General features: G+C 48.3%; 1 protein-coding gene across 6 annotated transcripts in view; it reads left to right on the forward strand.

Moving 5' to 3' along the window:
- Window positions 1-12,046, forward strand: part of PALLD (palladin, cytoskeletal associated protein) — a 272,833-nt gene that overhangs the window by 72,412 nt on the left and 188,375 nt on the right. For all 6 annotated transcript variants that reach the window (XM_073805704.1, XM_033857510.2, XM_073805705.1 and 3 more), the window contains 2 exons: window positions 2,341-2,460; window positions 4,234-4,573. In XM_073805704.1, the coding sequence (XP_073661805.1) occupies window positions 2,341-2,460; window positions 4,234-4,573 (460 nt within the window). The remainder of the gene's footprint in view (window positions 1-2,340; window positions 2,461-4,233; window positions 4,574-12,046) is intronic.

Raw genomic sequence — 12,046 nt, forward strand, 5'->3', positions numbered from 1 at the left:
ACTTTTATTGGTATTTAAAAATGGACATGTAATTTTAATAGTTACAAATGTTTGTATTAGAAGGTAGGACTTTTACCCACGGTGAGCACTTTGCCCTCCCAGTGTTTCAAACATAACATATGTTTGAGGGCAAGTTTGCTAATTTTCATTACTGATGTTTGACTCCAGGGGAGACGCATTCCTCTAAATTCTGAAAAGCTTGCCCTCAGGGCTGTTAGAGAAGGAGCTTGGAAGAGAAGTTGCCCACATCCTGGTTCTTGAAAGCATGGCCGCGCAGACATCGGTGGCTCCAGGTGGCGACCACCCGTGTCCCTAATCCTGAGGGTCAGCCGCTCAGCTTAGCCCCCAGTGGGGCACCAGACTTGGCCCACCCAGGTGGGCTCACTCCACGGGCTGTGGCTGGCCTCCAGGTTGGCAGGGATGAGCCGGGTGGTCTCAGTTGTGGTGGCCCATCTCTGCTCAGGGGCCCCTTTTTCCAGCCCCATGGCCTCCATCCCTGAGGGGTTCAGCCGGGCTCCTAGAGATGGAGCAGAACCAGAGGGGACCTGAGGCTTTGGCTCAGAACAGACATCACTCCCACCGCTTCTAGGGTTAAAACAGCCGTCAGGCCAGCCGGAACCCCAGGGCTAGGGAAGGGGATGGGGCTGCAGAGTCCCATTGCAGCAGGGCCTGGATGCAGGAGGGGATAACTGCAGCCATTCCTGCAAAAAATCTATGGTACAGAGTCTCACGTGGCCCACATAATGCGTGAATAATCAACAGGCTCTGTGGGAATCAGAAGTATATGATTTTTTTAAAATTAATTAATTAATTTATTTTTGGCTGTGTTGGGTCTTCGTTTCTGTGCAAGGGCTTTCTCTAGTTGCGGTGAGCAGGGGCCACTCTTCATCGCGGTGCGCGGGCCTTTCACTGCTGTGGCCTCTCTTTTTGCGGAGCACAGGCTCCAGACGCGCAGGCTCAGTAGTTGTGGCTCACAGGCCTAGTTGCTCCGCGGCATGTGGGATCTTCCCAGACCAGGGCTTGAACCCGTGTCCCCTGCATTGGCAGGCGGATTCTTAACCACTGCGCCACTAGGGAAGCCCCTAGTGTATATGACTTTTCTTAACACTTACCAACAGAATCGTCTTATGTTACTTGTACAATATAGACAATCGTTGAATTTAAAAATAGTTAATGCACTCCCATAATAATACATACGTACATACATTAATTAATTAATTGGAAATAGCTAATACACTCTTGATCGAGCTGCTTCTTAATGGAACAGCTAACAGTTCCTGACGACAAAGCATTTAGCACGCACCAGGCAGCATCCTAAGAACAGTGTGTATCATGTCCCAAGAATAGATGGTCGTGAGGAGCGTGGAGTCTGGAGCCCATCTTGGTTCAAGTTGCCACTCATGAGCTGCGTGACTTTGGGTAAATCAATTAGCCTTACTGTGCTTCAGCTTTCCTGTCTGTAAAACAGGCTAAGCGTAGTCAGTGTAACTCATAAGGTTGACATGAGGGTTAAATCTAAATTCATCTATATTCAGTGCTGGTAGTGTTACCTAGTGCCTGAGAAGGGCTTACGTAACTGTCAGCTGTAGTCGTGGTTACCATCACCACCCCTCACAGTAACCCTGTGATGGTTGATTTAAGAGTCATGATTCATACAAATCCTAAAAGGTAGGTTCTCTTATTATCTCCATCTTCTAGGTAAGGGCTCTGAAGTTCGGGGAGGTGGACCAAAGTCACAAAAGCCCCATGGGGCAGCGCCGTCATTCAGGCCCCGGCAGCTGGTTCCAGAGTCCGGGCTTTGCATGCTACAGAACATGGCCGCACTGTGTAACAGTAGTTTCCAGAATAATTGTCCGCCGTCAAACATTTCCATGTTATGTTCTTTTTTTCCCATTGTCAGCTTTTCAGAGAAGCTTGATTTTCCCCACCAGTGGCTTTTCAGTTGAGCAGCTACATTGTAGTTGAAAGGCCTTCCATGACCATCAACCAAACTAGGCAGGAGCTGGCATCTTCCACATGCCTAGCACAGAGGCACACACTTTGCAAACTTCTTGTGTCCTCTACACAGATACACTCGTGAGGTGTATGTTACCCCTGTTTTATAGGTGAGGAAACCAAGGCTGATGGAAAATCACAAAGAATGAGTCCCACTCCAAAGCTTTTGCCACTAGGTTGAACAGCTCAATTCAATGTCAAGAGATTCTCTTGTGATGACTTCGTAAAGTGACCCTATAGTAATTGTTACTGAATTTGCTTGTTTTAGAAAGGCAGAGGGTCTGGCTTCTTTGGACCAACTTTGTGGTTACCCTCTGATGAGTTACTGTGCTCTCTTCCTTCCAGAGGAGATCTGCACCCTCGTTATAGCAGAGACGTTCCCTGAGGACGCCGGGATCTTCACGTGCTCGGCGAGCAATGATTACGGGTCAGCGACCAGCACTGCTCAGCTGGTGGTCACCTCAGGTATGTGAGGAGCGAAGGGTTGTCGGGTCCCCACGGCAGAAAGGACCCACCGGGAGGACTGCTCAGCCTCCAGGAATGCTTTGCCCCGGGGGTCATCCTCACAACCAGGGTTTCATCACCGAAACAAAAGGCTGGGGTGGGAGAGGGGGAGGGGAAGCGGAGATGAAAACACAAAGGTGATGATGATGTAGCAGCGAAACACACGTGGGGCTCTTCTTTCAGTCTTGGGACCTTGGTCTTGGAAACAATGCGATGGCTGCCCAAGGGCCTCCTGCTGGCCCAGAACTCTGCTCACACCAGTGTCCACGGGGTCTGGAGATACTGGTGCAAATCAGTCACTGTTTAACCCACTAGATAAACCTAGAGAAGCTGTAAAGATCTTAGAAACCAGATTTCATTGAGACTGGACGCCTATGAAAAACTAAAGGAATGTATCTTATTATTAAAACCAACATTCAGAAATATCTGGGCAGTTTTTTAAACTCAGAAACTTAGTGCTAGGGAAAGCAACCTGAAACAGTTCTTTTCCTTTATTTCTTTGACTTTTAGTTAACTGTTTTCTACTATTACTAATTAGCTTTACCTAGTCTTTACGGCCTTATTTCTGTTGTTCATTTTACAGTGGTTCTAAAAATACCTCTGGCCAAGCCCAGTACGGGGCACCATGGTTAGGAGGCAGTGAAGACACAGCCGAGTGGCACCTAGATTTCTCTAGAACAGGGAGAACTCGTGCTAGGGGGCGGCAGAGACACAGAAAAAACCAGTTTAGGGCTGTAGCGGGGAATTAGTGCTTTTTCATCTTCATTAAGAGACGAAACGTAAAGTTCACCTTAACGGGACACCAGTGGATAGGAATGAGGGCTCTAAGTGTTAACAGGAAACTCCAGGGTCACGATCAGAGCTCCAGGGAGGATCCCAGTATTTTGATTTTGAGTTGAAGACAGTCCCAGCAAATGGCCACAGCAAGAGTGCAGTGCTCTAACCACGCGGCCAAAACTCCAAGGCTCCTCGTCCGCGTGGCAGAAATTAACATGCAGTATTTCCCATTTTCCTCGGGGATAAATCTGCTCTAGACCAAACATAAGAGCTATTTTTGAGCTACATGTTCACCTCAGTAGGCATTTTTTGGAGCTCTGCTGGACTCTGCGCAAGGCAAGGAATACAAAGATACTCTTAAGATGCGTTCAGGCCATTGACAGTAACAAGCAAAACTTTCTTTTGTATCAAGTTACAGCTGGTGTCAGTCATGTGAACCGGAAAAAATTGTCCGTGAGATTGTAAGACATTTCCCTTAGACTCAGAGCGTCACTTGGCTTTATGATGGATGAATGAATGAGTGAATGAGTGAATACCCGTTGCCCAGCACCGAAAACCTTTGTAGCCTACACTAATGTCAGCAAAGCTCAGGTAGGATGTTCCGTTGGATCCATGGGCTGAAATGCAAGAAGACAAAGCATCATTAGTTGATACTGTTTGTGTTGTCATTTGTTTTTTTTGATGCTGTTTGTGTTGTGTGTGTGTGTTTTAACCAAGTTCTATCTTTAGCTCTTGTTTGAAATTTGTTAATGAATTGGTAGCTGGTCTCCCAGCTGGTGGGCCATTCAGGAAATGAAACAGGTGCAGTGAAATCAAGCCTGGGAGACCCAGGCCCCCCCTCGGCATTGCCCCATCAACAGCTAACAGGACCCTGGGCTCCCAGGCTGTCTGTGACGGTGGGAAGGGTCTGTGGATCCTAAGCATATCACGGTGTCTTCCTCCTGTCCCCTCCCTCAGCCAACATGGACGCCTGCAGCTACGACTCAGCCGGAGAGGCCAGCAGTGGCCGCTTCCAGCCCTCCCCGCTGCCCCCTCCAATCTGGGACACCGGCTCTTTCGAGTTGGCTTCACAGAAACCAGCTGAGATCCAGCACGTGACCGGCCCCGTGTTCGGGCTGAGCCCGACGGCCCTTCAGTTCAATTCCGCCGCGGAGAGGGAAACCAACGGCGTCCACCCGGGCCACGGAGTGAATGGACTGATGAACGGCAGAGCTGATGGCAGCAAAGCTCTTCCCAGCGCAGCCGTCCTGCTGTCACCCACAAAGGAGCCCCCCCCTCTGCTTGCCAAACCGAAACTGTGAGTACTCCCGTACGGCTTGATCACACTGTGGTACTTGCGCTGAATTGCCTCTGTTGCCAGGGAAACCGTTTTGCCTGGGCTCCACCACGGGGCAAGTGGCCCCTCCTGCAGGCGAGTTGTCCCGGGCTGGTGTGACCTTGCTACCAAGTGGGGTCCTTCAAAAATATAAATGATACCCCAAAGTAAAGAAGGTAAATGAGAAGCTTGGTCAAATCTGCCTTTTGCTAAAAACTGTAAATGGTTTCAGCTGTGAAAGTATCTGTGCCTGGTGCAGCCTTCCGACGTATGCAGGGGTGTAGCCCTCCCCAGAGGAGCTGGGAAGGGAGTACGTTGAGCTGTCTATTAAAAGCATTTCCAAATGTTTCACATTTAAGAATCAGTAAGCAAATCCGATCCAGATAAGCACGGGAAGCCTGAAAGCTGAGGATGGAGATTGTGGGTGCAGACCCTGGGGAAGGAACGAGTGCAGAGCGCCCTTCCCAGCCCGACCCACTGGGCTTTGGGACCCACGGAAGGCGTGTTTCCGCGGATACCACCTTCGTATTTGGTTTCCATTATCTTGTTAGGATGATAAACCTTGCGTGCGCTGTTTCCATTGGCACCACCGGGGAGGGTGGTGATGATCGGAGCTGTCACAGTGTCAGAGAGGAGGAATCAGTTAACAGAACAGACCTCGAGTCACTGCCCTGATGGAGGTCGGTGGAAACGTCAGCATCACATCAAATGTGTACATAGTCTACGTGGCCACATTTCCTTGAGAATGAATTCTCCAGGATCTGGGAAAGCGCCCTGCGTTTTCCGCGTGATGTCTGAGCTTTGTGATTTGGGGCAGGAAGGATGGCTTCAGGATAGGAGTTACTCTTTGCTTCCCTGGTACTGAACAGCCTGCTTTATTCTCCGTTCCATCAGCTCATTGGTGAGAATAGATCGGTATTCAAATGAGAATAATATCTTATATCCGTACATCACTTTATTGTTAGGCGATTTTATGAGCATTATTAGACTAATCAAGTAACAAATCATCCAGACAGATGGCTTAAGTTAACAAATGGGCGGGCAATTTTATAAAAGTAAACTCCTTGACAATCTTGTGTTGCAGTTTCAGAAATCTCTCTTCTACTACCCCGCATTTTGTAGGCAGCAGGGCTGCTAGGTTTGTGTACGGTAGCGAATGTTCCATACCTAGACTCCAGGCGGGCTGAGATGCCGGGCAGGTCGCAGGAGCTCAGAAGTGGCAGCCTTAAAAGAGATTTACACTCTTGTAGCTCCAACCCACTCAATGAACCGCCTCTGCTGACTACCTTTATCTTTGCATCTTGAATATGTATTTGCAGTGCTTTTAATGAAATAAGGGACCTGCCTTCCTGAGGGAGAACGGGCGGGGTGTCCACTGACTGGGCCCCGGCTGGGCTCTCAGTGAAGTGCGTCTGCCCTAATAGCTCAGAAAGTGAGTATAAATCACAGGAGAGCAAACGGGAGGGGCTGTTAACATGCCTTTGCCGCCCTCCTTATCTCAGGAGTTTGAACAGCTCTTCAGCTCTGAGCTGGACTTTAGGTGCGGTTAGTGTCTCTGGGAGGGTGGGGCGCTGTCTGTAAAAGGCAGACGGAACACTCGGGTGGTTATTAAGAGGCTGTGGAGCTACAGGTTTGAAGAGTGGCGTCATGATCTGCTTCTTAGTCAGGTTTTCAGTATAAAGTAAAATACAGGGAAAATGGATTTCAGTGTTTAAATTCCCTTCATGTGGAAATTTAGGGAAACCTGGTAGCTTAGAAATAACATTGCTAGTAGCAGGTTTTCCTGCTGCTTTCCTTTTTTTCAAATCTTTTTGTGTTTAAATAGATCCTTAGAGCATCACTTCATGATTTTCATATTGTATAATTACCTGCCAGTTACGAGGTAGGAAATAATATGTGATTGACACTTTCAAATATATATATCAATTTTAAAATTTTCTTATGAATTGCAATCCTTTTTTGGATTTTGTTTTAATTACAAAGTAAGTGCGTGCTCGAGGTGACAATTCAAACAAAACAGAAGTACTTGAGGTAACCAGCGCCATGGTTTGGTACGAGGTCTTCCACCCTTTCTCTGTTATCATGGTCTTTTCAGAAAATGGTTGCTCATTGTTTCAGGAGTTGTATCCATTGGTAGGAATGCCATCGAATGACATCTGCAAATCACGTAGAATGACATCCAAGGAATTGATGATTAATGTCACTGCCAAGTAAAATTCCTGTTCATGTCTACTTCCCTTCATACATTGGGAAAGAATGAAATTTTGAGTCTTGTGGTTGGTAGTGGGAAAACTGGTGCACTTGAATCTTTTTTCATCGGCCCTTGATTTTACTACTCTTCATAAAAAAAGGAGAGGCTTACATTTGGGGGAGTTTTATGGCATTCCATTCATCTGAATCATTTGTAAGCAAACAGGAAACAATTAGGAGGGGACAAATAATAGGAATTTAAATATGTCCTCTTAATAGATGAACCTGAACAGGGTGTTTGATTTGTCAGATTCCTGAAAAATTATCATTGTCAGAAGGAAAATCTCTTTGCACTCTTTTCTCTCAAATAGCTCACTATTTATTATGGAAAGGGGAAAAAAATCAGACTGAAACAAAATGGTAGAAACGTCCTGAGTTGCCTTCTGCAGCAAGGTCCTCCCACAGAAATCCTCACCAGGGGTCTTGCCGCCCTTCCAGCCTCCAGCTGTATCTGTGCTCCTGGCCCATGGTCGTGGGATCCACGTCCACTCCCGTTTCTGCATCTCTCAGTGTCTTTGGCTCAGACACCACCCCTCGGGTGTGAGTTAAACACGATTGGATGTGGGCCATTCAGTGAGTTCCAGGTGCCAGACACAATGCACCGTGGGCCAGAGGAGCACTGAGACTCCCCCCAGGAAGGAATTCACCCGTGAGAGTTGTTGGTGTGACTCGGTGTCGGACACTTAGCACCGTCCACCGCAGTGCAAAGAAGAGAAGCCCCGTGCTGCTGACATCATAGCTCTTATCAGAGGAAAAGAGGAAGGAAGGAACATACGCCTAGCTTTTGTGAACTGTTTTTTATATTATTGTCCTTGTTCAGGGCACACCAAGTAAGTCTGTTGCTGCCCACTCTGTACAAATGATGCCCGAAGATTCAACATAAATACACGACTCTGTTTGTTAATAGGAAATCAAGTCCCAAGAATCTTTTTTTCTTGCCAAAACATAGTCCCTGGAGGACATGGGTGTGCAGGGTCTCCAGGATTAAACCCTGGAGGGAGACTTTGGAGCCAGATTGAGCAGGTGCCTTACAGGTCCTGTTCTCCCACTAAGCTCGTCTCTCCAGTTAGGCCAAGCAGCATGGAAAGACCCATATGCTGTTTTCAAACCCCATTTCTTTCTTCTTTGATATTCGTCCTCCGTCTTGTGGAAGAAGCAAGATGAGGCACCCAGGAGGGGCTGGCTAGAGGGGAGGCCGTGGGTAAGTCCCTGCACTGGACCCAGGACAGCTCAGTGGCTGAAACGGTGCCAGGCACATGGCCCAGCCCTCAAAGCCCAGGCCCTTGGGTGGGAGAATGATCCTGAAGCGCTCGCAGCGTGGTCACCTGCTCCATCACCAGCCCAACGAGGTGCCTCTCCCTTTGTTCCTGTCCTCCCTGCTCTCTCTTCCCTCGGCCGCTAAAGAGAACATGGTGTCAGGAGTTCCCACCTGAAAATGGTGCAGTGACTGCAGGCTGAATCAGGCTTCTCCAAGCGGCCACGTCTCAGACCTTTGCATCTCTCTTCCTCCTTTCTCTTGCTCCCACCCTGAGAGAGCTGGTTATTCCAGCAATGCTTGTCTCGAGGACAGGGGCAGGTCCTGTAAACTCACCGCTGCTTAGGTGTCGGGTTTTACGTGTCACCTCGTGCAGTTCTGCCCTGACATGTGCGTGACGATGAGCGGCCGAGAGCCCTGTGAGAGTAGGAGGAGAAGGGGGAGGGTGCTGGAGAGAGACAGGAGAGGAGGGGGCGGCCTGCACCGCTCTCGCATCAGGGGCTCAGCTGGGCCAGGCTTGCTGTCTCTGGGACCTCCCTGTGGTCCCCTCCGCGCTCCTGGACACTAAGAGGGGCACAGGGGTTCCCTTGCCTGGACTGTTCGCTCCCCGGCATGTCCTGCCCGCTGCTGAGGGCGGCTGGTCTTCCCACGTGCCGCGTCCCCCGGGGCCCCCAGTCCAGAGCGGCCCCCAGCTGTGCCCCGTAAACCACACCCTCTGCTGTCTGCACAACACGGAATTATTTCTCACAGTGGCTTATTTACTTGCATGTTGCTTTGGGCGTTGCTTTCCCCCACTGTTAGAGCGAAAGACCTTGACTGTCTCTTCACTGCTCTTTCGCCGGGTCCTGCGGCCTGACAAACAGTGAACACTCGAAAGATCTGAATGAATGAAGCAAGAACAGACCCATAAAGAGGAAGAGAAAGGCCTCCCACGTTTAGAGCAACCCGTTCATTGTGCTTAACTTTGACCCACATGTACTGTGGGATTTCTACTTTCCAACCCCACCCATCCCAGACGTTTCCCACTTGACAGTACCTCCCAGCTGACACCCTTATCCTATAAGCTGAATGAGGATGAAGGATGAAATAAGAATCCCATTGGCTAGAATCACATTAGAAAAGGATGTCCAGGGTACTTAATTTGGGAGGCTTTTCAACTCCTTTCTCATTTCTCCCGTGTTCTCCTTTTATGAAAGTCTGACTTTAAAATGTTGTAGACACAAATGAGACGTTTGGGAAAACGAGGGACCCGTCACTCTCCTGTCCACCCCCCACTGGCTGGAGGACAAGCAAACTGCTGTTCAAGGTATGTGGGCTTGACATGTCAGCACCCCGTCCGATGCAGACGCTGGATGACGGGCCGAGGGCTTCTGGGCTGCTCCGCACGTCCTGTTGATGTTGGACGCGGCCCAAGCCCGGGTGTGGCTCGGTCAATGCAACTGGGAAAGTTGGATGTTTTCCGTCTTTGAACCTCTGCTGGTTGGGGTTCAAGGTCTCACTCTGTGACTGTTTGACATTCGAATACCAATGGTCTCTTAGGTTCTATCCAAGGTAGAGGCTTACCTGCTAGGTCTAAACACACACACAAAACAAAGAGACGATAAGCAAAACAATTAAGGTCAAAATAAGAACCAAAGGTCAAAGAGATGACCTCTCCCAGCAGTTGTGAAGAGGTCATTCTTTTAAAGTAAAAAAAAAAAAAAGTTATTTATTATTTGGCTGCACCGGGTCTTCGTTGCAGCTCGCGGGATCTTTAGTTGCAGCATGCGGGGTCTTTTAGTTGTGGCATGCGGGATCTAGTCCCCGGACCAGGGATAGAACCCGGGCCCACTGCGTTGGGAGCATGGAGTCTTAGCCACTGGACCACCAGGGAAGTCCCAGGAGTTCCTAAAATGTACAGAAATGTCCTGAGAATCTAGCTCACGTGTCATTCCCTGCCTCCTGATGAGTGTGCAGTGTTGGGCGATGCTGGCACCCAAGGCACAAAGAGGAAGAAGACAGCGGTGTTACCTTTGAGTAATTCATGACCGAGTACTGCTCAGATCACACTGGCAGGAACACACACAATTCTGCACGTCTGTCAGCGTCATGCAGACGTGTAGAATGACCAGTCCCTAGATTAGCTTCCGCGCAATCCAAAATGCCTTCTCTTCCCAGTTTGATGTTTGGAAGATAAGCCGCTCTGCTTCTGATTCCGAAAACCGAATAGGCACCAGCTTCCATTTCTGGTTGAACGATTTTCCTTGTCTGCTGAGTCTAGTCAAATAACGAAGCAATTTAGTGACAGTGGAAGTGCAAAGTATAGAACCAGAAGGGTTTTCAAAGTAATATTAGGACAAAAAAATAGGGCAGCAAGAAGTTTCTTCAATTTGTTATTATAAAATCACAGGCACACACTCATCCGTGTGTTTAGGGACCGTGATCCTAATTCTGAAGCCCCTGGCCGTGCGGGTGTGGACTCCTCATGATATCATATGATGATGGCTTTGCAGGAACAGTGTTGATGTTGAATCACTTTGAGGCAGCCCCTCCCAGGAATGCAAAGTCCAATCAAGGAACTTCCTGAAGCTTAAAGCTTTTCAGGAAGGAATAACATCTCGATGTATCCTTCCTTCCTCGTGGTTTTTTCACCTCAATATTGGCTCTGACACAGAGTCACATTCTTGGATGTTAGGATATGAGTGCTCTGCTGTGCTAGTCGCTTGGTGAGTGTAAAGTTTTAATTACATTTCCTGAAGAAGCTTGAGTCCTTTTTATGGCCGGTAGCCTTATCTGGTGTCTAAAATACAGTTGAAAATATTTACAGATAATCTACATAGTTTTGAAGTAGTTCTCAACCATCCAGAGGAAGTACCAGATAGTCATCTCAAATATTGGGTGCTTTCCTGAAAGAGTCGATGATGATGCAATCTCTCTTCAGTGTGTCCATCTCATCTGGCCTACGCGCATATGAGGGCCCCTTTGGTGATTACAGAGTAAGTTGAAAAATGTAGTCCCTGCTGGGTAGAGACCTTTTATTTTTTAAAGGGGGAGCCACGTATGAACTACATGCCCAGAGATCATGCTGTAAGTCTGCTGTCCAAATATTAGCAACAGAGCGTTAAGCAAAAAATCCTGGAAGCAAAATGATATGTGGAGCTGAAGACTAATTTTACGGAAAAAAATAAACTATTTCAACCAACTAGTATGTGTATTATGTGGGAATTCCCTGGTGGTCCAGTGGTTAGAACACTCGGTGCCTGCACTGCCGTGGGCTCGGGTTCATTCCCTGGTCGGGGCACTAAGATCCCACAAGCCACACGGCCAAAAATAATAAAATAAAATGTGTGTTATGTATTAGAAGGGAATGCACCAAACGTTACAGCTCTCTGCGTGGTGCACTATTGAGCAGACTGTGTTTTCCCGTTGACTTGATTTTCCAACTGAATTTTCAACAGTAAGCGTTCTTTTATGGCTACAAAGTGTTATTTTAAAAGCAATAAGCCCTTGGCACCCTGTCTCTCCCATCCGTCCTTCTCCATTCAGCCTCAGGCCAGCGACCACCATACTGAGCACAGCTGGACGCAGAAGGTTCTGGCCCTGCGAGCTCTTGCCCCTCCCCACCCCACCCCGCCCGGAGCCCCCCTCTCCTCCTAGATGTCAGGGGCTTTGGGATTCCATCTGGGCTTTGACAACCCATCCTGGAAGACCCTCCCCAGAAAACGCCCCATATTCTAGAGTGGTGCTGCCCCCCATACACTGCCTCTGCTCCCCCAAACCCAACCCCTTTCTCCAGTTGCGCATCTCAGGTGTTGGGATAAAAGTAACAGGAGTAATAAAAACTAATTAAAAAACAAAAGTAACAGGAGTAAGATAACTTTTCATTTTAAGGCCAAAAATAAGCCAAATATTTTAAAGACCAGTGTTTAGCAGATAATCCCTACAAGGCCTTGCACAGAAAGTAGGATGAG

This window comes from Tursiops truncatus, chromosome 6 (genome assembly GCF_011762595.2).
Source record: "Tursiops truncatus isolate mTurTru1 chromosome 6, mTurTru1.mat.Y, whole genome shotgun sequence".
NCBI classification, from domain to species: Eukaryota; Metazoa; Chordata; class Mammalia; order Artiodactyla; family Delphinidae; genus Tursiops; species Tursiops truncatus.